This window comes from Lissotriton helveticus, chromosome 6 (genome assembly GCF_964261635.1).
Source record: "Lissotriton helveticus chromosome 6, aLisHel1.1, whole genome shotgun sequence".
In the NCBI taxonomy this organism is placed as follows: Eukaryota; Metazoa; Chordata; class Amphibia; order Caudata; family Salamandridae; genus Lissotriton; species Lissotriton helveticus.
This window is the reverse complement of record NC_136067.1, coordinates 8,837,614-8,861,522: the sequence shown is the minus strand read 5'-3', so window position 1 is coordinate 8,861,522 and position 23,909 is coordinate 8,837,614. Positions and strand designations below refer to the sequence as shown.

The window sequence follows — 23,909 nt, the reverse complement described above, 5'->3', positions numbered from 1 at the left end:
TTGCGGGTGTATTTTATCCATACCTCGTTATATGTGATAGGACCTATGCCGTGCTTCACATAGAGTTCATACATTGGAGTTCCAATTGGAGGAACCGGACAAGAATCTTCCAACTGGGAGTCCTTACTACAACCAAGACAAAACAAGTTTCCAAGTTTGCTAAAACCAGGCATCTTCGCTCACTGGTCTAGCTTCAAACTTCAAAGGATTATCTGTTACGATATTTCTCGTGAATACACGAGTCCTTCGGCTTTGGGGCTTGCAAGTTCCAAATCAAGTCGTATCTCAAGGATACCAAAAACTAAGAACAAACTAAGGACTAGGAGACGCTCCACTTATACTTAACTGAAGTATTTGAAGATCGATGACGTCGCTAGAAGACTCGTCTATCGTTTCGCTCTACCAAGGATCACTGGGTCCAAAACAAGGCGATAGTCAGGGCAGCAGTCCTTCGTAGCCGTCGGGACGCGGGGAACCTCGCAGCAAAGACCTTCGGAACCACGTCGACATACAGGGGTCGCTGAAGTGGCTGGCCGTCCTCCGGAATTTTCACACGAAGCTCCTCGCGAACATCTGGCTTGGACCGTCACCGCTTGATATCGCCCCGAGTTGGGCGCCAACTGAGGTAACGGGTTTTTAGGAACCCGCTGGTGTCAGGGGATAACACCCGAAGACCTCTGAGTTCCCTTGTTCCGGACCACAGAAACACGTAGTCTTCTAGTCGCAGTCAAAGATCAAGTTTTATTGGTAGCTACCAAGTAACACGTGTCCCAGAAGTACACCACACAGAGAGTAGGTTCTTGGGAGACTGTTCGTTTTTACAGAACCAGCCGTCTCCTTATATATCAAATATATGGCTTCAAGCAAGAATTCTTGAGTTTATGGTATGGCAACACACATATTTCTACAACAATACAAAGAGCGAAGTCATGTAAGCAAGCCCATATTTTAGATGTCCAGTTTGCTGATAGATTACCCAGTTGGATCGGGAACTCCCATCATATATAGATGAACCACCAATAAAGGAAGGTACAACCCAGCCATAAAAAGGGCCATAAACAAGATACGGGGACAGGTGCGTGTTTGAAGGAAACATGGGCTGTATGTAGTGAATGGTTCGTGGAATGTTATGCGTAGATGCTATCGTATTCGGCCACTGGGCGAGGAGCTGCCTAAACAGGTTTGGCCGAAGACAGTGGAGTCAGTTGGGACAGGTCAGGGGAAAGTCACGAAAGGTGGACGTGTCTATTTGGATCAAGCTCGACCTTTAATTGACTTATCATGAGGGCAAGATGCAAGATGGATGCCGTTCACAAAATGGAGTTTAAGGGATGGGACGGAAACTGTGATTTAGGGGTGTTGGCAACCCTCGATTGTAACGCAAATACATAGGAATGATGTCCTAATCATTATTGGTTCGTAGACACCAAAATCGTCTCGGTACGTTGAGGTTTCGTGACACGGGTATTGGACCTCGATATCGGGAAAACCACAGGGTCCGGATTTTGGGAACCACAAACTGAGGGTCTGTCAAAGGATGCTCACCTCAGGTGGTCTTATTGTTTGTGTCCCCACAGCTCTCTTAGACACATCGTACCCAGAAATCTGTGGTTTTCTCACTCCTGATCCTGAGCCGGCTTTCTGTTTGGGTCTCTGGAGTCTTTGTACGGTCTTACCTTCTCTTTTGGACTTCATCTTTGTATTCTTTTCTAGATTTCCTCCTATCATGGAGAGAGGGACTTCATTGTGAGTAGCTCAGACTCCTCTTACCCTAGAGTTACTAAGCTTCTTCCATTTAACCTTTGACCAGATTGCAGATTTTACCAAAATGCTTCCCTCCCTCTCTTACTCGCTGCTCTGAGTGCAAAGCGGCGGCTTAGAGAGTCTGTGCTTCCTAAGCCTTCAGTGCTGATGCAACGTTTGTTGAATTCTGTACAATGCCTGCCAACGTCATTGCAGCTTCCACTGATTCTGGGGCCATCAAAAGGAGCAGACACAACACTCCTGTCTTACCTGGCTTATCTGAATCGATCCCATTCGCTGCATGTTGACATGCACGGGTGGGCGCACCTTCATGGATCAGTGGTCTAGGCCTCCTTCTAATAGGTAGTCCTATTAGGGACACCCCGTGATTAATCTGCAGGCCAATGTCTGCGACTTTAAAGGCCTGGACCTCACAAGTCACGTTTCCATGCAGTTCTGGTCAGTGATTTAAAGACCCTGCCCTGTGATGGCTGCCAGAGAACGAGGGATCTATGCCGTGTTTCAGACTCTCCTCTCCCGCTGAAGCCCACCCGGACCATTGAGCCTGAAGTCATCAACCAAGCCTGGATGCTTTCCAAGACCTCTGACGTCAAGTACCTCTCACATTGGCCCAAGAGACTAAGCGTCTTGAGAGATTTGGGAAGTAAATGTGCCAGGCAGGTGGTCTCTGCCACAGACGAGCCAGTCCCATCTTTGGGCTGCGCCCATTTCACGATTTCAACAGATCCAACTTCTTGCTCCCAGATTATGTCCAAGAAGAGAACATGTTTTGTTTATCTTGGGCAAATAAGTTGAACAGCTGCAGCTACCACTGGTGTTACATGACCTCACCGCCATCAGGTCCTTTTACTCCGCTGTATTTGCAGCAGTAGCCGCCTCCTCTTCTGCCACTGATGTTACAGACCCTCACTGCCATCAGGGCCTTTTACTCCGCTGTATTTGCAGCAGTAGCCGCCCCCTCTTCTGCCACTGATGTTTCAGGACCTCACTGCCATCAGGTCCTTTTACTCTACTGTATCTGCAGCAGTAGCCGCCTCCTATTCTGCCACTGATGTTACAGACCCTCACTGCCATCAGGGCCTTTTACTCCTCTGTATCTGTAGCAGTAACTGCCTCCTCTTCTGCCACTGATGTTACAGACCCTCACTGCCATCAGGGCCTTTTACTCGGCTATATCTGCAGCAGTAGCCGCCCCCTCTTCTGCCACTGATGTTACAGACCCTCACTGCCATCAGGGCCTTTTCCTCGGCTATATCTGCAGCAGTAGCCGCCTCCTCTTCTGCCACTGATGTTACAGACCCTCACTGCCATCAGGGCCTTTTACTCCTCTGTATCTGTAGCAGTAGCTGCCTCCTCTTCTGCCACTGATGTTACAGACCCTCACTGCCATCAGGGCATTTTACTCCTCTGTATCTGTAGCAGTAGCCGCCTCCTCGTCTGCCACTGATGTTACAGACCCTCACTGCCATCAGGGCCTTTTACTCCGCTGTATTTGCAGCAGTAGCCGCCCCCTCTTCTGCCACTGATGTTACAGACCCTCACTGCCATCAGGGCCTTTTACTCCTCTGTATTTGTAGCAGTAGCCGCCCCCTCTTCTACCACTGATGTTTCAGGACCTCACTGCCATCAGGGCATTTTACTCCTCTGTATCTGCAGCAGTAGCCGCCTCCTCTTCTGCCACTGATGTTACAGACCCTCACTGCCATCAGGGCCTTTTACTCCTCTGTATCTGTAGCAGTAGCCGCCTCCTCTTCTGCCACTGATGTTACAGACCCTCACTGCCATCAGGGCCTTTTACTCGGCTATATCTGCAGCAGTAGCCGCCTCCTCGTCTGCCACTGATGTTACAGGACCTCACTGCCATCAGGGCCTTTTACTCTGCTGTATTTGCAGCAGTAGCCGCCCCCTCTTCTGCCACTGATGTTACAGACCCTCACTGCCATCAGGGCCTTTTACTCGGCTATATCTGCAGCAGTAGCCGCCTCCTCGTCTGCCACTGATGTTACAGACCCTCACTGCCATCAGGGCATTTTACTCCTCTGTATCTGTAGCAGTAGCCGCCTCCTCGTCTGCCACTGATGTTACAGACCCTCACTGCCATCAGGGCCTTTTACTCCGCTGTATTTGCAGCAGTAGCCGCCCCCTCTTCTGCCACTGATGTTACAGACCCTCACTGCCATCAGGGCCTTTTACTCCTCTGTATCTGTAGCAGTAGCCGCCTCCTCTTCTGCCACTGATGTTACAGACCCTCACTGCCATCAGGGCCTTTTACTCGGCTATATCTGCAGCAGTAGCCGCCTCCTCGTCTGCCACTGATGTTACAGACCCTCACTGCCATCAGGGCCTTTTACTCGGCTATATCTGCAGCAGTAGCCGCCTCCTCTTCTGCCACTGATGTTACAGACCCTCACTGCCATCAGGGCATTTTACTCCTCTGTATCTGTAGCAGTAGCCGCCTCCTCGTCTGCCACTGATGTTACAGACCCTCACTGCCATCAGGGCCTTTTACTCCTCTGTATCTGTAGCAGTAGCCGCCTCCTCTTCTGCCACTGATGTTACAGACCCTCACTGCCATCAGGGCCTTTTACTCCTCTGTATCTGTAGCAGTAGCTGGCTCCTCTTCTGCCACTGATGTTACAGACCCTCACTGCCATCAGGGCATTTTACTCCTCTGTATCTGTAGCAGTAGCCGCCTCCTCGTCTGCCACTGATGTTACAGACCCTCACTGCCATCAGGGCCTTTTACTCCTCTGTATTTGCAGCAGTAGCCGCCCCCTCTTCTGCCACTGATGTTTCAGGACCTCACTGCCATCAGGGCATTTTACTCCTCTGTATCTGTAGCAGTAGCCGCCTCCTCTTCTGCCACTGATGTTACAGACCCTCACTGCCATCAGGGCCTTTTACTCCTCTGTATCTGTAGCAGTAGCCGCCTCCTCTTCTGCCACTGATGTTACAGACCCTCACTGCCATCAGGGCCTTTTACTCGGCTATATCTGCAGCAGTAGCCGCCTCCTCGTCTGCAACTGATGTTACAGGACCTCACTGCCATCAGGGCCTTTTACTCCGCTGTATTTGCAGCAGTAGCCGCCCCCTCTTCTGCCACTGATGTTACAGATCCTCACTGCCATCAGGGCCTTTTACTCGGCTATATCTGCAGCAGTAGCCGCCTCCTCTTCTGCCACTGATGTTACAGACCCTCACTGCCATCAGGGCCTTTTACTCCTCTGTATCTGTAGCAGTAGCCGCCTCCTCTTCTGCCACTGATGTTACAGACCCTCACTGCCATCAGGGACTTTTACTCCGCTGTATTTGCAGCAGTAGCCGCCCCCTCTTCTGCCACTGATGTTTCAGGACCTCACTGCCATCAGGGCCTTTTACTCCTCTGTATCTGTAGCAGTAGCCGCCTCCTCTTCTGCCACTGATGTTTCGGGACCTCACTGCCATCAGGGCATTTTACTCCTCTGTATCTGTAGCAGTAGTCGCCTCCTCGTCTGCCACTGATGTTACAGGACCTCACTGCCATCAGGGCATTTTACTCCTCTGTATCTGTAGCAGTAGCCGCCTCCTCTTCTGCCACTGATGTTACAGACCCTCACTGCCATCAGGGCCTTTTACTCGGCTATATCTGCAGCAGTAGCCGCCTCCTCGTCTGCAACTGATGTTACAGGACCTCACTGCCATCAGGGCCTTTTACTCCGCTGTATTTGCAGCAGTAGCCGCCCCCTCTTCTGCCACTGATGTTACAGATCCTCACTGCCATCAGGGCCTTTTACTCGGCTATATCTGCAGCAGTAGCCGCCTCCTCTTCTGCCACTGATGTTACAGACCCTCACTGCCATCAGGGCCTTTTACTCCTCTGTATCTGTAGCAGTAGCCGCCTCCTCTTCTGCCACTGATGTTACAGACCCTCACTGCCATCAGGGACTTTTACTCCGCTGTATTTGCAGCAGTAGCCGCCCCCTCTTCTGCCACTGATGTTTCAGGACCTCACTGCCATCAGGGCCTTTTACTCCTCTGTATCTGTAGCAGTAGCCGCCTCCTCTTCTGCCACTGATGTTTCAGGACCTCACTGCCATCAGGGCATTTTACTCCTCTGTATCTGTAGCAGTAGTCGCCTCCTCGTCTGCCACTGATGTTACAGGACCTCACTGCCATCAGGGCCTTTTACTCGGCTATATCTGCAGCAGTAGCCGCCTCCTCGTCTGCCACTGATGTTACAGGACCTCACTGCCATCAGGGCCTTTTACTCCTCTGTATTTGCAGCAGTAGCCGCCTCCTCTTCTACCACTGATGTTACAGGACCTCACTGCCATCAGGGCCTTTTACTCCGCTGTATTTGCAGCAGTAGCCACCTCCTCTTCTGCCACTGAGATTACAGCACCTCACTGCCATCAGGGCCTTTTACTCCACTGTATCTGCAGCAGTAATCTCCTCCTTTTCTGCTACTGTTCAGCAGTGGACGAGTAGACACTTCAGAGTGAACAATAGATATCCCGCTGCCCTACTCTGGCATCTCAGGAGGCCCTTTATAATGGGTGAGTGGGGAAGATTTCTCTCCCTTACTGCCTCTGGGCCCTCATAACTCCTGATGCATTGGCCCGCTTACTGCCGATCACTACTCTACTACACCTTCTATAGGGTCCTCTCAGGGTCACTAAGTACTCTCGACTACATCTTCTATTGAGTCATTTGAGTTCAATAACTTCTCTGGACTTTAACCTGCAGAGCCATACCGATCTGCAGAATATCAAGATGTTAATCCTCATAACCACAGGCACATGGATTCCCCCAAGCTGAACCATGGCTCTCGACTGCAGCTTTCATAGCCGAACCAGTCTGCAAAGATGCATGGGCGCTCTTGGCGTAAATAACCGCTCTGGGCTACAAAATCCGTATGGTCCTCTTGAGCTTCATAACTGCTCTGGACTACAGCGTCCATAGGGTCCTCTCAAGCGAAATGACGGCTCTGGACCACAGGTTCCATGGCAACACCAGTCTACGGAGGAGCAAGCTATTAACCCTCATTACCACTGAAGCAGAGGCCATCTCCGGTAAATAGCAGCTCTGGACTATCGCTTCCACATTTCTTAAACCAATTTCTATTGTTTTTATCATAACCTAGTTGCACACTACGTATCATGTTTACATAAACATCAATGTGACTTGACCCCCACCAGTATGTGGAACAGACTGTGAGACTTCGGTGATATTATATTATGGCCAAAGAAGTCGGCACAGGCAACAACAGAACATTGAATAGATAAAAGCATCGCTAATGAACAAAAAATAACAAAACCCTAATGTGTCCGGTGTAAAAGCCAAAGAGCCTAATGAATTACTAATAATGTGAAACTGAGAGAGTTGCACTCTATCTGGGGCCCCAGAATCAGTGTAGAATAGGAATCTGCGTCCATGTTTTAGGGAGGTATTAGAAATGGGGTTTCTGGATGGTTAGGGTATGCACCCAAGCTAGGTAGAACCCCCGCTCTAGTCAAGAGAGAGTAAGTTACACACAAAAATTAACCTGTACTCACCCTCTGGTAGCTTGGTGCAGAGCAGTCAGCCTTATCATGCGAGGCAATGTGTAAAGCGTGTGCATAACACACTCATATCGAAGCACAATGAATACACCACAAAAGAGACTCCACACATGATTATATAAAAAATATATAATGTATATTGGTCATAAAACATAGACCAAAGCTACATGAAACATAAATACTGTGCATACTATGCTGTCACTTATATAGTACTAGGTATCCTGAACAATGCGAACAACATACATTATGGCATCAGGCATGAAATGCCGCAGTTTGGTGTGGAACAAAGCATATAAATCACCAGGTATCGCTGTGAGTACAAAAATCATCCTCTATCACCATCCGCATATCCGTAACAAGAAGCCCACACAGGCATAGAACTCCCGGCACCCCTATCAGCAGAGTTACGGTAATTTTTGGGGAGCTTGTTCAAATAGGGGAATGTAGACCTAGTTGTAAAACGTAGAATCACCTGCGCGTCCACAACGGATGATAATGTAATTTTTCTGACAGTGGCAAGCTCTGGAGCAGGGGCTTCCATTGAGGACTCACCCCGCAACTCCCACTAGCCAGCAAGGACAGGAGTCACCAGGTACGACACTAATGGCGAAGGACCACCTTAGGTCCTTCGTGTGTGAAAGCAAGAAAATGTGTCGCTACCTGTGAGTGCACGGCAGTACAGCTGGGGAGGCAGATTTCTGTCCAGCTGCTCGCATGCGCAACAGCAGTTTATACCTAATACCGCTGGCGGTACGATTCAGGTGGCTATACACCTCTGATGGGCACGGAGGAGGGTAGCTCTTCGCTACGAGTGGTGGACACGGTAGTACCACGCTGGATTCCACTCTGGACTTGGCGATGATGCTGGCAGGTGGCGGGTGCCTCAGTAGGACACCCGGCTCGAAACCTCTGCACGTCACAGTTCCTCTGTGGGAGGGGTCGTCCTGGGGGAAAATGCTAACCATAGTCCCTGAAACCAGATGCTCTTGAAACATGCTATCTGGTTGACAACAAAGCAGCACTCACTCCGCGCTGACCTGAGGAACGTAGAACGAGGAGTAGGCAATCATAGCTCACCAATTAGCAACGCTGCTGCTGGACCCCCTAGCAGTGGGGTCCCAAGGCAGAGGTGGTTTCCGGTAATGTTTTGTGGCCCAGAGATTAAAAGAATAGGGGCTAGCCAACCGTCCGTGGATAACACTAAGGGGGGCTCAAGAGTTGCATTAGGCAGGCAGGCCAGCTCATCAGGGTTTCTTCAGCAAAGCGCCCGTCCTTCTCACTGCCCAGCAGGCAACGTGTCAGCAAAACAAAGCAAGTTGTTCCAATGGTAGTGTCTCCTGACAGCCCTCTGGCAATGTGCAGCATGTAAAACAAGCAGCATCTGGTTACAAGTCACAAGCAGTATGTTATACCAGAGTCAGGGAGCTCCAAGCAGCGGGACAACAAGCAGAAAAGCACTCTAGATGAGTCCTTTAAGCAGCACAGCAGTCCTTCTGACTGAAATTCAGCTCCTGATCCAAAAGTGCTTCACCCAAAATTGGGTCAGAACCCTTGTACTCCTAAACGTTTTTGATGTAGGGGGTGACTTCATAAGAAACCTTAGAAGTGCACAACACTCCCTTTCAACTCAGCCCTGTTTCCAGACATCAGTGGGGGGTAAATCAGACCTTTCCCGCTCTCCCAGCCCAGGAAGACCATCAGTATGCAGATGAATGCAGATGTGTCTCCTGTCACATCCAGCCCTTCCTGTGTTGTAGCGGTCTGGAAAAGTATGCACAAAGTCTAGCTGTCACCCAGGCCTAGACGTGAATCGGAGTCAAGCTGGAAAGTGCTAAGAGTTGTAAGCACAGAGAAATGCCTACTTTCTGAAAGTGAATTTCTAAAACAGTAATGTAAATCAACCTACACCAGTAAGCAGGATTTTTCAGCACTATTCTAAATATACCAAACATGGCAACATCACTCCTTTCAGATCAGGAATTACCACTTAAGTACACATCAGTGCATTTCCAATGCTAGCCTATCACAGGAGTAGGCCTCACAGCAGTAAGAAACAAAATAGGCTGTTTGTCACTACCAGGACATGCCACACAGTAAAGGCACATGTTCTACTTTTTACTTACTCTGCACCCTGCCCATAGGACTACCCAGGGCCTACCTTAGGGGTGACCTGTGTGTAATAAAAGGGGAGTTTAAGGCTTGACAAGTAGTTTTAAATGCCAAGTCAAAATGACAGTAAACTGTGCATAGGCCCTGCAGTGGTCGGCCTGAAACCGGTTTGAAAGGCTACTTCTGTGGGTGGCACAAGCCGTGCTGCAGGCCCCTAGTAGCATTTAATTTACAGGTCCTCTGTATATAGTACACCACTTTACAAAAGAATTAAAATATGCCAAACAGGTGTAAACCAATCATACCATGTGTTGGGGGGAGCACATACACGTTAGCCCTGATTAGCAGAGGTAAAGTGCCGTGAGTCCTAAAGCCCACAAAAAAAAGTTCTGAAAAATAGTCAGAGATGGCAAAATGTTTACGGATAACCCAGCAGAAAAGGCCAGGTCCAGTAGGAGGTAAGTGCTAAACTAACTCTGCGTTTATTTAAAGTGTCAGCCCATCTAGAGAGTGGCAATGCAGGGGCAGCTGAGGGACAGAAATGGTGAGGAGAGATACAACCACTGGGCAGAGCGGGTGGAAGCCACTCTACAGTGGTCTGGTGTCCTCTCTGAGGCTGTCACCTAAAGGCATAGACCGGGTAGTCTCACTTGGGGTCACTTAGGTGTTGGTGTAATCGTCCGGCCTTCTCCCTCTGCAGAGACACGGATTCCACTTCAGTACATCCTAGCATGCCAGCAGGGAGTCTGGGAAGAGGAGGCTTTCCAGTGCATTGTGAGCAAGCACCGGGCCAGAACAAAAGGCTACTTATTACCCTAATGCATCTGTTCCACCATGATCAGTTTTGTGGGAGCTAGTTCAAGTCTGAGTGATGCATACATTTTAGCAGTTGTCAGGTAAACTGCAGCTTCATTCCAGGAAGTCTTTTTTTTTTTTGGTGACTATAAAATTCATCCTGAGTAAAAGTGAACTGTACTTGTTGTGCCTCAGAACCTGATATACAAGTCAAGGTGGTCCCGTAGGATCATCTCACCTTTCATCCAGTGGTACATTTGGAATTCTGTTTGAAAGAGAAGAACAGTGTTCTGACCTTCTTTCCACCCCTGGATGCCTTCCCTGCAGAGGAGACACTTTTCACCCATGATATAGCACCCTTTTACTTTGCTAGAACTAAGGACCTACTCTGCACTGCCCATCTCTTTGTAGCTTTGAATGTGTAATGGTGGTGCACTAGCAATGACTCAGTCTCTTTTTATCACATTATGTAATGCAGCACCCAGTGCTGCACTGCGCCTGGACCCAGCCTCCAGGGTGAAGATGTCATTGTGGGTGATCTTATGTTTATTTGTCAAAGGCATATGCTGGGCAGCTATGTGGGCTTCTCAACGTGCATTCTACCAACTCTAGGATCTTAAGGTTTTCTCTAGGTTTGGGAAGTAAATGATGCAGCCTCTGCTTGTTTAGAATCAAGCTGACAGAAGAAGCATTCCTCCATTTCCCACGCTCCACTGCAGAGGAATTTGCCCACTGGTTGCATTATAAAGAGCCAGGATTTGATAGTAAAGTTACCTTTATGGATACTTGGTTACTCTTAGCATTCTTGTTCTCACATCACAAAATTTGCAAGAGTCTGTGGATGCAAAAAGAAGTGGCGGCTGTGGGTGATACGAGTGTGTTGAAACTGCCTGTGTGCACAGTACTGGTCTGCAGTTAGTAATGGTCCTAACACAGCCTAGTCCCCATAAAGGTGACTTGCTGTTTGTCAGATCTGAAAGACACGTTAGTGATAGATTCCTTACCTTAGAATATCCCCAGGCGTCAGACTGGATCCGAAAGATTTTTGCATAGCAATACCCCTGCGCTCCGGCTCCGCGTCCATCGTCGGCGTCGACAGCGCCGGCATGACGTCGTCGGAGTACTTAGACACCGCCCTCACGCGCTGATGTCAATTCTTCTTTTTTCCGCGCCAGCTAGCGCAGATCCGGAGAAGCTCTACCCCTTAGTCACTTTTTGACTAAACTTTCTGATCTTTTTGATCATCTCTTTCTCGAGTCTCTCGACTCCTACGGTGCCGGTAGGGATGCCCGGTTTCAAACCTTGCTCCAGGTGCGACCAACTGATGTCGGTTACCGACCCCCATCGCCGGTGCCTTCAGTGTCTAGGCCTCGACCACCACGACGACCGCACCTGCCCCGACTGCCGGGCCCTGACGTCGAAGGCTAGGCGGGAGCGGTCCCGCAAGCTACTGGAGCTCCGGCAGTCGGCCCCGCGCCGTTCCAGGTCCCGGTCCCACAGGAGGTCGAAGGACCGGTCGCGGGGTCGGAGTCCTCGTAGCTCCGGGAGCCGGCATCGGTCGTCGGGATCTTCCTCAGGTAAGAGGCATGAGTGTTCGGAGCGACATCATTGTTCCTCCGACCCACCCCGACGCTCGCACGATGCGGCCGGGGGTTCGGGTGACACCACACCACGTGGCTCCGACGGAGTCACAGGCGCCGCATCCTGCCCCACACCTGCCGGTCCCTGGGGACGATGCAATGCCGGAGGAGATCGAGGGGTACCTCATGGCCATGAGGTCCCTCCCTCCTCAGCCGGATTCCGTGGCGCCTTCGGGTCCAACGGTTCCGGCTGGATGGCCTGGCGGCTCGGGTGCTTCGGCTCTGACGCCGCCGGGTGCCTCTGCGCCGCCGGCGACTTCCGTCCCGGCGCCGCAGGCCCTCACTGGATCCACTTCCGGATCCGGGTCATCGCCGTCGACCTCACGACCTAGCCGGTGCCGGCCCAGCGGGTGTCACCCCTGGTGCCGTCTGTCGGCGCCGTCCCCAATCCTCCCCTCGATTGGGTTCCGGCGCCGGAGCTCTCAACGTCGTTTGGAGATTTCTATTTCCACGAACCGGCCCCATCCGTTGACCCTGAACTTCAGGAGATGGGTGATGAGGGTGATTGGGAGGGGTCTGTGGACCCTCTGGCACAGGAATGCCAGTCTCAACAGGACTGGATATATGAGCTTGGAGAGGCCAGTGGTATTGACACTTCCCAGACACTGGATTTGTCTCCCCTCCTACCGTGGCTACGGAGTAGGGGGATACCTACAGTGTAGTGTTGACGCGGGCAGCCAAGGCCTTGGGCCTGATGCTCCCCGTCGCGGCCGTGAGGACTAACCTCCTCACTGAGGTTCTTAAACCGCAGGCAAGCTCCAGTGATCCTCTGCTGCCGTTTAATGAAGCCTTATGTGACGTTCTTGTGGGCACTTGGTCCAAGCCCGCTACAGGTCAGCCTGTGGATAGGAACGTGGCCAGACGCTACCGCCCGGCCCCGGGCAACCCTTGCTTTTTGTCCACCCATCCCACCCCGAGAGCCTGGTTATCCAGGCCTCCACTTCCCAGACCGCATTCCCGACGGCTCCTCCCGATCGGGAATCCAAGAGGTACGAACAATTCGGAAAGAAAGTGTTCTCGTCCCTGAGTTTGGGACTGTGGTCTGTCAATACCGCTTGCCTCTTGGGCCGCTACACCCACACCCTGTGGGACACGGTCGCGGACGTGCTGCCACAATGCCCAGAGCAAGCCCAGGCTAAACTCGCCCAAGCCCTTGCGGAGGGTCGAGATGCAGCGCGCTACTCCATCCGTTGTGGGCTGGATACCGCGGACTCTCTGGGCAGGGCGATGGCAACGACGGTGGCGGTTCGACGCCACGCCTGGTTGAGGTCCACCAACTTTTCGACCGATGTTCAGGCCACCCTTCTGGACATGCCGTTTGATGGCCGTCGCCTGTTTGGCGACAAGGCAGACCATGCGCTTGAGCGTTTCAAGAACACCAGGGCTACGGCCAAGTCCTTGGGCCTCTCGGTTCCACGCAAGCAAACGGCTGCCTTTCGCTCCTTTCGTGGCCAAGGAAGGGGCGCTCCCACATGTGCTGCCAGCCACGCACTGCAGACTACTACACAGCGCGGTGGCGGCCGTGGAAACCGCCGTGGCAGCGGTCGGGGACAACGGCGAGGCCAGTCCACACCTTCCCCTGCAGCACCCGCCTCAAAACCCTCCTAGTCCGTGCTTTCAGGCCCATGTGAGGCAGGGTCCGCCATCACCTCTTCCACTGGCGCGCTGTCACGTCGGACAGGTGGGTGCTGCAAATCGTCCGAAGGGCCTACTCCCTCCCATTCGAGATGACCCCTCCAGCAATGCCACCGCAGTACCACCGCGTGTCGGGGGATCACTTGCAACTTCTGCAAGAGGAAGTGTCGGCCCTCTTGGCCAAGGGGGCCATCGAGCGCGTTCCTGGGACAGAAGTAGGGTGTGGTTGTTACTCCCACTACTTTCTGGTACCCAAGAAGAGCAAAGGGGGCCAACGCCCTATCTTGGTCCTACGGAACGTCAACGGCTTCCTCGGCTTCCTCCGACCCTGGAGACTGGATGGTAGCGTTGGACTTGCAGGACGCTTATTTTCACATCCCCGTCCTGGCGGCCCACCGGCGTTACCTGCGGTTCACGGTAGGCCACAAGCACTTTCAGTTTACCGTGATCCCCTTCGGCCTTACCAGCGCCCCACGGGTGTTCACGAAAGTGATGGCGGTGGTCGCAGCTCATCTGCGCAGGTTAGGGGTGTCAGTCTTCCAATACCTCGACGACTGGTTGTTGAAGGCGGGCTCGCCCCAGACAGTCGTCAGCCACCTCCAGACTACGGCCGACCTCCTGCACCTGCTGGGGTTTTCCATCAATGTGCCGAAGTCACACCTGTGTCCCTTTCAGAAGCTCCTCTTCATCGGAGCGGTTCTAGACTCGGCGCAGTTTCTGGTTTATCCACCCGAACAGCGGGTTCGGGATATTCAGGCTCTGATTCCAATCTTTCAGCCCTTATCCCGGGTTTCGGTCAGGTTGACGCTGCGGCTTCTGGGGCTGATGGCCTCCTGCATCCTTCTGGTGCATCACGCCAGGTGGCGGATGGGGGCTCTGCAGTGGGACCTGAAGTTTCAGTGGGCCCAGCATCAGGGCAACTTGTCCGACCATGTCTTGATCTCGGAGGGCACTGCAAGACAGTTGCAGTGGTGGCTCACAGACCGCGATTGGGTCAGCGGCAGATCCCTCTCCCTACCCCAACCGGAGCACGTAGTTGTGATGGACGCGTCCCTCCAGGGCTGGGGGGGCCACATGGGAGAAGTGGAGATCAGAGGCCTCTGGTCTCCGGCGGTGTCCCGACTCCACATCAACCTTTTGGAGCTGCGGGCAATCCGACTTGCACTGAAGGCATTCCTCCCCTCTGTCCAGGGGAGTGTAGTGCAGGTGTTCACGGACAACACCACCGCCATGTGGTACTGCAACAAACAGGGCGGGGTGGGGTCGTGGACCCTTTGCCAGGAGGCTCTGCGCCTCTGGCAGTGGCTGGAACATCAGGGCGTGACCCTGGTGGTTCAACACCTGGCAGGTTCTCTGAACGCCAGGGCGGATGAACTCAGCTGTCGGTGCATGATGGATCACGAATGGCGTCTGAACTCGGATGTGGCGCAAGGCCTCTTTCAGCAGTGGGGAGAGCCTTGGTTAGATCTATTCGCCACTGAAGAGAACGTGCAATGTCATCAGTTCTGCGCGTTGGAATTTCCAAGGCGGCACTCGCTCGGAGACGCTGTTCGTCGCGAGTGGAGTTGCGGTCTATTGTACGCCTTTCCGCCTATACCACTTCTGCCCACAGTGCTGAAAAAGATCAGGCGCGACCGGACCCAAGTTATATTTGTGGCTCCGGACTGGGCACGAAGATATTGGTATCCAGAACTACTCAGCATGTCTGTCGATCCCCCGATTCGTCTGCCTCTTCAGGAGGACCTTCTGTTGCAGCAGCAGGGGGCGGTCCTCCACCCGAACCTGTCCAATCTCCACCTACAAGCTTGGAGATTGAGCGGCGACAGTTGAGGCCATTTGACTTGCCTCCTGAAGTCTGTAATGTCATTCTGGCAGCCAGGCGTCCCTCCACAAAATCGGTATACGCCTGCAGGTGGAACAGATTTGTGGCATGGTGCACAGCAAAGGCTGTGGATCCCCTTTCTGCCCCTCTTTCAGAGGTTCTTCTGTTTATTCCATTTCTTGCCCAGCAGGGCTCTGCTCTGGGCACTATCAAGGGCTTATATATTGTAAATCAAAAAGAGACTAGCTTAATTAATCAAGGAAAAAACAAAAAAATGATTTAATTTATCAAGGACTCAAGTATGTTTCGTCACCGGTTAGTGGCACCTGGTAGGTGTGCTCATGAAGCCCTCACCCACCAACCTAGTTGGTGGCATGCTTCATCATCGGGCCCACCCAGTGACACCTAGCGTGTCCCGGGTGTGCTTCGACGCCTGATTACAGCGGAGCAGGTATGTCGCTGTGTGTGCGGTGAAGACTGTTATGAATAGTGGGTTTAAAACGGCTTGGCGGGGATCCCAGTGCCCGGGGACAAATTACACTTTAATGGCTGGGTCACCGTCAGCGGTTAAAAAATAAGGCTGTTGGATGTTAGAGGCGAGTTACGACCTCCCACATCCTGGGATGTGTCAACATGTTTCAGCCAGTGCCTTATGAATAAGCTGGCTTTCTTCAGGACGGGTAAAAGGGTGTGTGCAGTTAAAACTAGTGGGTGTATAATTCAGACTATGTGTATACACGCCCTAAAGTGTTTTTCTATGTGTGAGTGGGGGATTCCCATCTCAGAAAACACCTGTACATAGAACATATAGGACAAGGACAAAACATACAAGGAAAAAGTTAGTCACTTGACTGTATGACTTATATACAGTTGGTTGCCGGCTTTATAGCGGTGTAGGTGCTGGCTATAAGCGGCTATGGTGTAATGGTATTGGTGGTACCATTAGAGTGGGGTTCGCACTGGATTTCGAAGGTGGGGTGGCTAAAACACGAATTGTACAAGGTTAGTGCACAGTGGTACATGAGGAAACATAAGAGTTCATTCTTTAAATAGTGCTACTTCATGGTTTGAGAAGTGGCATGGGTTGACCCTGTGGAATAAAGACAATGGTTTTGCCACAAAGTATAGAGAGAGAGAGAGAGACCTGTGGGAGAGAAAACGCTTACCAGAGGTGTTGGTCGGTCAATGTACTCACAGAATTCTTGGTCAGAGCCTGCTGTAGACCTGTACTGCCTCCTTCGCTGAACCGGTAAGGAATGGCCCTGAAGGTGAGCTTTTTATACTTCTAGTTGATTGCTTGATTGTTTTCACCTGTATGGTGACTGAACTGGACAACTTCATGACTTGGCTCAACACCAGGGATCAATACTTGAAGTTCATTAGCACTGCTAGTAACGAAGCATTGCCCTTCCTGGACCTAGACATCAGGGCAAAAGATGGAACTCTAACCACAACGACTTACTATAAACCCACGGCTAGGAATTCCCTACTACACTTCAATAGCTTCCACCTCCGTCCCCTGAAGGAAAACCTACCATTTGGACAGTTCCTGCGCATCCGGAGAAACTGCACCGATGTGAACGACTACAAAGCACAATCTGCCGAATTAGCCACCAAACTAGAAAACCGTGGCTATCCCAAAACCATCGTCCGCAAAACCCAGAAAAGGGCGAGAAATCAAAACCGGGATGCCCTCTTGGAGACCCACGTGAAGGAGGACCAGGAGCAACCAATCACTTGCGTCACTACCTACAACACGGCATCAAATGAAGTGACCAAAATCATAAAAAAACATTGGAGGATCATTAATTCTGGACAAAGGAATTGGGAAACCCCAAGATTTGCTTACAAAAGGAACAAAAACCTCAAGGACCAGCTGGTGAGCACCAGACCCAGACCACCACCGAAACAACCAGCGAACACCATTCTGAATGCCTGGGGACTGCCCAAAGTCATTGGACACTACCCCTGCAATGATTGTAGTGTGTGCCATCTGACCACACACACCAAAACACTGAACCTTGAGCCTAACAAAGTATGGACGCAGCAAAATCAAACCAACTGCAACTCACGCAATGTAGTATACCTTCTGACGTGCACATGTGGGCTCCGATATGTGGGGATGACCACCCGGAAGATCAAAACCAGAATCACAGAGCATCGAAGCACCATACGATGCAAGAAAAACGTAAGCAAATTGACAAACCATTTCATCACCCACTGTCACACACCCAATGACTTCAATTGGACAATAATTGAGCAAATCCCTGAAAGTGTTGTTGAAAATGACAAAAAACTCCTAGGTAAAGAACAAAGATGGATATATCGTCTTTCAACAGCCACCAATGGGCTCAACGATGCCATTCCCTGGAACTCTTTGTCATACACGTAAAATGCACGTGACCCTTCAACTGTGCCACCCATTCACAGACCAATGTCTGGTTATAATGAAGCATGTCCCATTTCTCCTTAATTCCAGCATTACCAACTCATAGACTCTATGCACCCTCAAGCCAGATAAACTTTCTTTATGCCACCCATACCAGATGGCTTTCAGACGACCACCTACACCAGATGGCTTTCAAATTACGCTACCTCGCATAGCCTTGCTCGCGCATGCGCAAGCGAGTAGCGCTGACGCTCCCGCAGGCGCGCATGCGCAGAAACAGCACTCCCCCGCGCATGCGCGGTAAAGGCGCATTACAACGCGCATGCGCGGAACCACACCACTGCAATGCCTAGCGCTCGCGAGCGCGATGACTCGATAGTTCGAGTCTCTCTACCCTTTCTCCACCATACAGGTGAAAACAATCAAGCAATCAACTAGAAGTATAAAAAGCTCACCTTCAGGGCCATTCCTTACCGGTTCAGCGAAGGAGGCAGTACAGGTCTACAGCAGGCTCTGACCAAGAATTCTGTGAGTACATTGACCGACCAACACCTCTGGTAAGCGTTTTCTCTCCCACAGGTCTCTCTCTCTCTCTCTATACTTTGTGGCAAAACCATTGTCTTTATTCCACAGGGTCAACCCATGCCACTTCTCAAACCATGAAGTAGCACTATTTAAAGAATGAACTCTTATGTTTCCTCATGTACCACTGTGCACTAACCTTGTACAATTCGTGTTTTAGCCACCCCACCTTCGAAATCCAGTGCGAACCCCACTCTAATGGTACCACCAATACCATTACACCATAGCCGCTTATAGCCAGCACCTACACCGCTATAAAGCCGGCAACCAACTGTATATAAGTCATACAGTCAAGTGACTCTAACTTTTTCCTTGTATGTTTTGTCCTTGTCCTATATGTTCTATGTACAGGTGTTTTCTGAGATGGGAATCCCCCACTCACACATAGAAAAACACTTTAGGGCGTGTATACACATAGTCTGAATTATACACCCACTAGTTTTAACTGCACACACCCTTTTACCCGTCCTGAAGAAAGCCAGCTTATTCATAAGGCACTGGCTGAAACATGTTGACACATCCCAGGATGTGGGAGGTCGTAACTCGCCTCTAACATCCAACAGCCTTATTTTTTAACCGCTGACGGTGACCCAGCCATTAAAGTGTAATTTGCCCCCGGGCACTGGGATCCCCGCCAAGCCGTTTTAAACCCACTATTCATAACAGTCTTCACCGCACACACAGCGACATACCTGCTCCGCTGTAATCAGACGTCGAAGCACACCCGGGACACGCTAGGTGTCACTGGGTGGGCCCGATGATGAAGCATGCCACCAACTAGGTTGGTGGGTGAGGGCTTCATGAGCACACCTACCAGGTGCCACTAACCGGTGACGAAACATACTTGAGTCCTTGATAAATTAAATCATTTTTTTGTTTTTTCCTTGATTAATTAAGCTAGTCTCTTTTTGATTTACAATATATAAACCGGGGGATATGGACTAGCTTTCTGGTCCTCTCTCTCCCTCTTGATACACGCACTATCAAGGGCTACCTTTCTGCCCTTTCCGCCTTCTTAAGGCTACCTGATCAGCCATCTTTATTCAAGTCCCCAATTGTAAATAGGATTTTGAAGGGCATCACACACATGTTCCCTCCTGTTCCGTTTGTGATGCCTCAGTGGGACTTGAACCTGGTTCTTACCTTTCTGATGTGCGCTCCCTTTGAGCCACTTCATAACTGTCCTCTCCGCCTTCTTACTCTGAAGACTGCTTTCCTGGTTGCCATCACCTCTGCCAGGAGAGTGAGTGAGCTCCAGGCTCTTTCTTGTACTCCACCTTTCCTTTCTGTACATCCGGACAAGGTTGTGTTGCATACTAAGCCATCTTTCCTGCCCAAGGTTGTCACGGCCTTTCACATCGGGCAGTCTATCACCTTGCTCACCTTCTTCCCGCCTCCGCATCCCTCTAAAGAGGAAGAGCGGCTCCATCGTCTGGACCCAAAACGTGCGCTGTCATTCTATCTAGACCGCACACGCCAGTTTAGGGTGGGTGACCAACTCTTTGTTGGCTACGTGGGCGCGAAGAAGGGGAAAGCGGTGCACAAGAGGACCATCTCTCGGTGGATCATCTTGTGTATCCAGGCATGTTACTCCATGGCTAAGAAGGAACCTCCTGTTGGACAGAGGGCTCATTCCACTCGGGCCACGGCGACTACAACTGCCCTGGGCCGAGGAGTGCCCTTGCAGGACATCTGTCAGGCAGCTACGTGGGCCTCGCTGCACACGTTTGCACAACACTACTGCCTGGACAGCCAAGTCCGGAGGGATGGCTTCTTTGGCCGTTCCGACCTCCAGGACTTTCTGGTGTGATTATTGGTTCGCAGACCCACCACCAGGGTTGGTATTGCTGGGGTCTCTATTATAAGGTAAGGAATCTATCACTAACGTGTCTCTTTCAGATGCACAAGTTACTACTTGTGTAACGATATATCTGTAAGAGACATTAGTTAGTGATAGATTCCTTACCGATCCACCCAATTTCCCCGTTCTGCGAACCGATATCTAGGGTTAAGGTCATCCCCTTTCAGGGCACTAGTTTCATGGCACCAGTGTAGGTTCTATCATGGCTCAGCGCTTCTGGCGCGGAAAAGCTGTGTATAAGAACTGACGTCAGCACGTGGAGGCGGCGTCTAAGTACTCCGACGACGTCATCACGGCACCCCGACGACGGATGCGGAGCCGCAGACGACGCCTACCGACGCGCATGGGTACTGCTACGCAAAAAAATTCCGGATCCAGTCTGACGCCTGGGAATTATTCTAAGGTAAGGAATCTATCACTAACTAATGTCTCTTACAGATATATCGTTACACAAGTAGTAACTTGTGCTTTAAGCTTTTAAATGCATAGTTTGCATTGTGATTGTAATTCTAACCTTTGCATTCTTTTAATCATTTATGGGTTTGTCTCACTATTCCTTAGTTTGATATGAAAGCAAACATTCTTGGTAACAGGCCTCTATAATAGATTTTAAAAACCCTGATGATGCGTTAACATCCACTTTTACCAGGATTTCTGCACAGCACGGTCAGAAATGGTAATGGTGAAAATAAACAGAAAAGGTAATTTGGAATGTTTGCCCTTCAAGCAGTGAAAGAGTAATATTTGGACTTGTGCCTGCCCTGTTTAGGTATCCGTCATCTTCGTGCTTTAGGTTTGTTAGAGCTACAAGAAATGTAAGACCACAGCGTTTCTCTTTATTTTATATCACTTTTTTAGGGCAGAAAGACGATGGTGCATACATGGGATGCCCTTCTGAGATACTCATTGATGGTTTGTTGTTTGAACCGTAGTGTCCAGCAGTTCGAAGGGGCAGGCGAAGAAGAGCTTCGTGGAGAGATTTGGTGACGCCATTGATGTAATCAGAAAATCAAGCTCTGAACTTGTGCTGCAGGTGGCTGGGCTCGGAGTCCTTATCCAGCTCCTTGATGAGGAGGTGGGTCGTGAGAGGCCACTCATCAAAAGTGATACAAGGTGAGTGCCGAACTGCTTCTGATGAAGGCTTCGCTTGTACCTTTCTCAGTTAACTAGCTGAAATGCCATGAATTGATTGGTATTGCGGCAGTTTGTTGCTTTGATTGTGTGTATGCTGATGATTGTGGGGTGGAGGACAGGAGAAAAGCATGACTTGCTCAAGAGCATATCATTAACGTGTCCTGTCTTAGTATACTTAAATTGTGATATCTGATCGAGATTTCTAGCCGCGGATTCCTTATCTTGGAATATTCCCCAAGCGTTACACTGGATCTGAAAACCTTTTCTGAGCGGTCTCCTTGCGCACCAGTAGGTTTCCTCATTCTCCTACACGTGGCATCGTCTGGGCTGGTAGTGACGTGTGGGGGGTGCCTGTATAGGAGCCACCCCAGCGCGCTGACCGAGGTTCCTTCTTTTCTGCGCCATCAGCACGGATCAGGATCGAAGTCCCTTTGTTATTTTTTGACAGGACTTTTTTTTTCTTTTTATAGAACACTTTAAACCAGTGTGGCCTTTTACTATCATTTTGTACTGTGCCCCCTAAAAACCTACTGGTTTAAAGCCTGGTGGTGCCGGTCTCCAGGAAACTTGGTCGGCCTTTGGTGCGTGGAGCCTGACCACTACTCCAGGGCTTGCTCAGATTGGAAGACCATGCGTCCGAAGGCAGTGTGAGAGCGAGCCATGAAGCTCCTGGCTGCCCAACACGCGATTCCGCACCCCTTTTGGTTGCAAGGAATATTCTGGGACCACTTTCCGAGTCGCTCGCACCAGTCAGCTTCTCGTTCCCGTACTTTTTCAGGTAAGTTCACCAAAAGATGTCGAAGCGTTCCTTGACTTCTCCGCGCCTGCCCAAGTCATTGGACGAGTCGCTGGAACAACGTCACAAATCAAGGCGCGATCTTGCCTTCTTATCCAGTATTATGGGTGTCTTTCATAGATTCACATGCCTGAATCATTCCCCGTCGTCGAGATGGGAGCCCCGGTAATAGAAAAGTAATGTCCTATAGACATACATAGAGAAAAATAGGCCTAAGGGCCTTGCCTTAGTAGCCTATCTATGTCCTTTTGTGAAAAGGACCAAATTTCCAAAGGTAGCCAATCAGCTACCACCTCCCTCTAGAACCTTCCTGCCAGGAGCCTCAGTCTCTCAGATTTTCTACCGCACGTTGTGCTAGGGAGTCCCCACCTGAGCTCTCCTCAGGTTTCTTCAAATTCTTTACTTTCTTCACAAAAACTTGGATTCTACTTCAAATATGGCTGAACAACAGAAAAGAGGACTATTCAGAGCTTGTTCTTCTTGTGGCAAGAAGAGACTGCACGTCGACGACAAGCATGAGACTTGCCTCTACTGCCTCTACCCTGACCACACAGTAAAGGACTGCAGGGTATGTAGAACATTCTCTACCAAAACCCTTAAGGATAGAGAAGGCAGACTGCTCCTCTGGCTAAACAGACTAAAAACCAGAGATGTTGAGGTGCTCTCCTCGGAGGGCAGTGAAATGGCTTCAGTTTCCTCAAAACTGTCCTTAAAAAGGCCAAGGGAGGCTTCCCCTGGCCATCCAGACGTCCCTCACAAAAAGACTACTTCAAAGTCTTCTGAGGCAAGATCTGATACGTCTGTGAAGGATGCTGCAACCTTCAGAAAGCCATCGCAGTCCTCGTCGTCTACTTCGATGACATTATCTTCAAGAAAAACGAACTATGTTTCCACATCGACGACGACGATCTCGACGACGGTGGCATCGTCAGCCTTGACTTCAACGACGACGACCACCCACTCGTCGACGACGGGTAAGCCAATATCGTCGATTGTACTTATTAAAAAACAGCAATCGTTTGTCAAAACTCCGTCGTCATCTCCGTCGACGTTGACAAAACAGAAAACACCGACATCGTCGACGAGAATTCAGTCGACGTCCACCGCATCGTCGACGAAGACACCGACGACGGTAGGAGCACCGCCGACGACAACTACACCGTCGACGGCTACTACGACGCCGACGACAAAACTGCCGTCGACGTCCACGACGACGGCGAAGGCACCGTCGACGACCACATCGACGACGGCGAAGGCACCGTCGACGCCAACTCCGTCGACGGCGAAGGCACCGTCGACGGCTACTCCGTCGACGACCGCCTCGTCGACGACAGCTTCATCGGCGAAGGGACACTCGACGCTTGAAAAGCGATCGACGGCGATACCGTCGACGACCTCGTCGACGACCTCGTCGACGACGACATCATCGACGCCATGGAAAAAAGCGGAGTTAATTCCATCAAAAAAGGTCACCAAACTCCCTATTACGCCCGAATTAACATCACCCAGTAGGGTTCAATCACTGCTTCCTTCTCACATACTTCAAGCTGACGAATCAGATGATGACCACTTCGAACAAGCTACTAGCCCGTCAGATCTCAACGTCAAATGCCAGAGTACTGACGATGACGGAGATGATGTTATATTTACGGAAGAAACTATTCAGGCTCAGGTACATACTCAAGTCACTCCAATGATCGTATTACCGGCCGAGATAGTTCAGGATCTTCAATTCCTGATCACAGACTATAAAAAGAGATTCCCAGAATCGTCAGCGACACCATCACATGGCAATTCTCAAGAATCTTCCACACAGCAAAGATCACCAAGGGCAAGACCAAC

General features: G+C 50.7%; 1 protein-coding gene across 1 annotated transcript in view; it reads left to right on the top strand.

Annotated features, from left to right (window-relative positions):
* LOC144762121 (cullin-9-like) overlaps nt 1-23,909 on the top strand; it is a 343,786-nt gene that overhangs the window by 93,727 nt on the left and 226,150 nt on the right. The window contains exon 9 of the mRNA XM_078647249.1: nt 21,070-21,250. Coding sequence (XP_078503375.1) covers nt 21,070-21,250 — 181 coding nt within the window. The remainder of the gene's footprint in view (nt 1-21,069; nt 21,251-23,909) is intronic.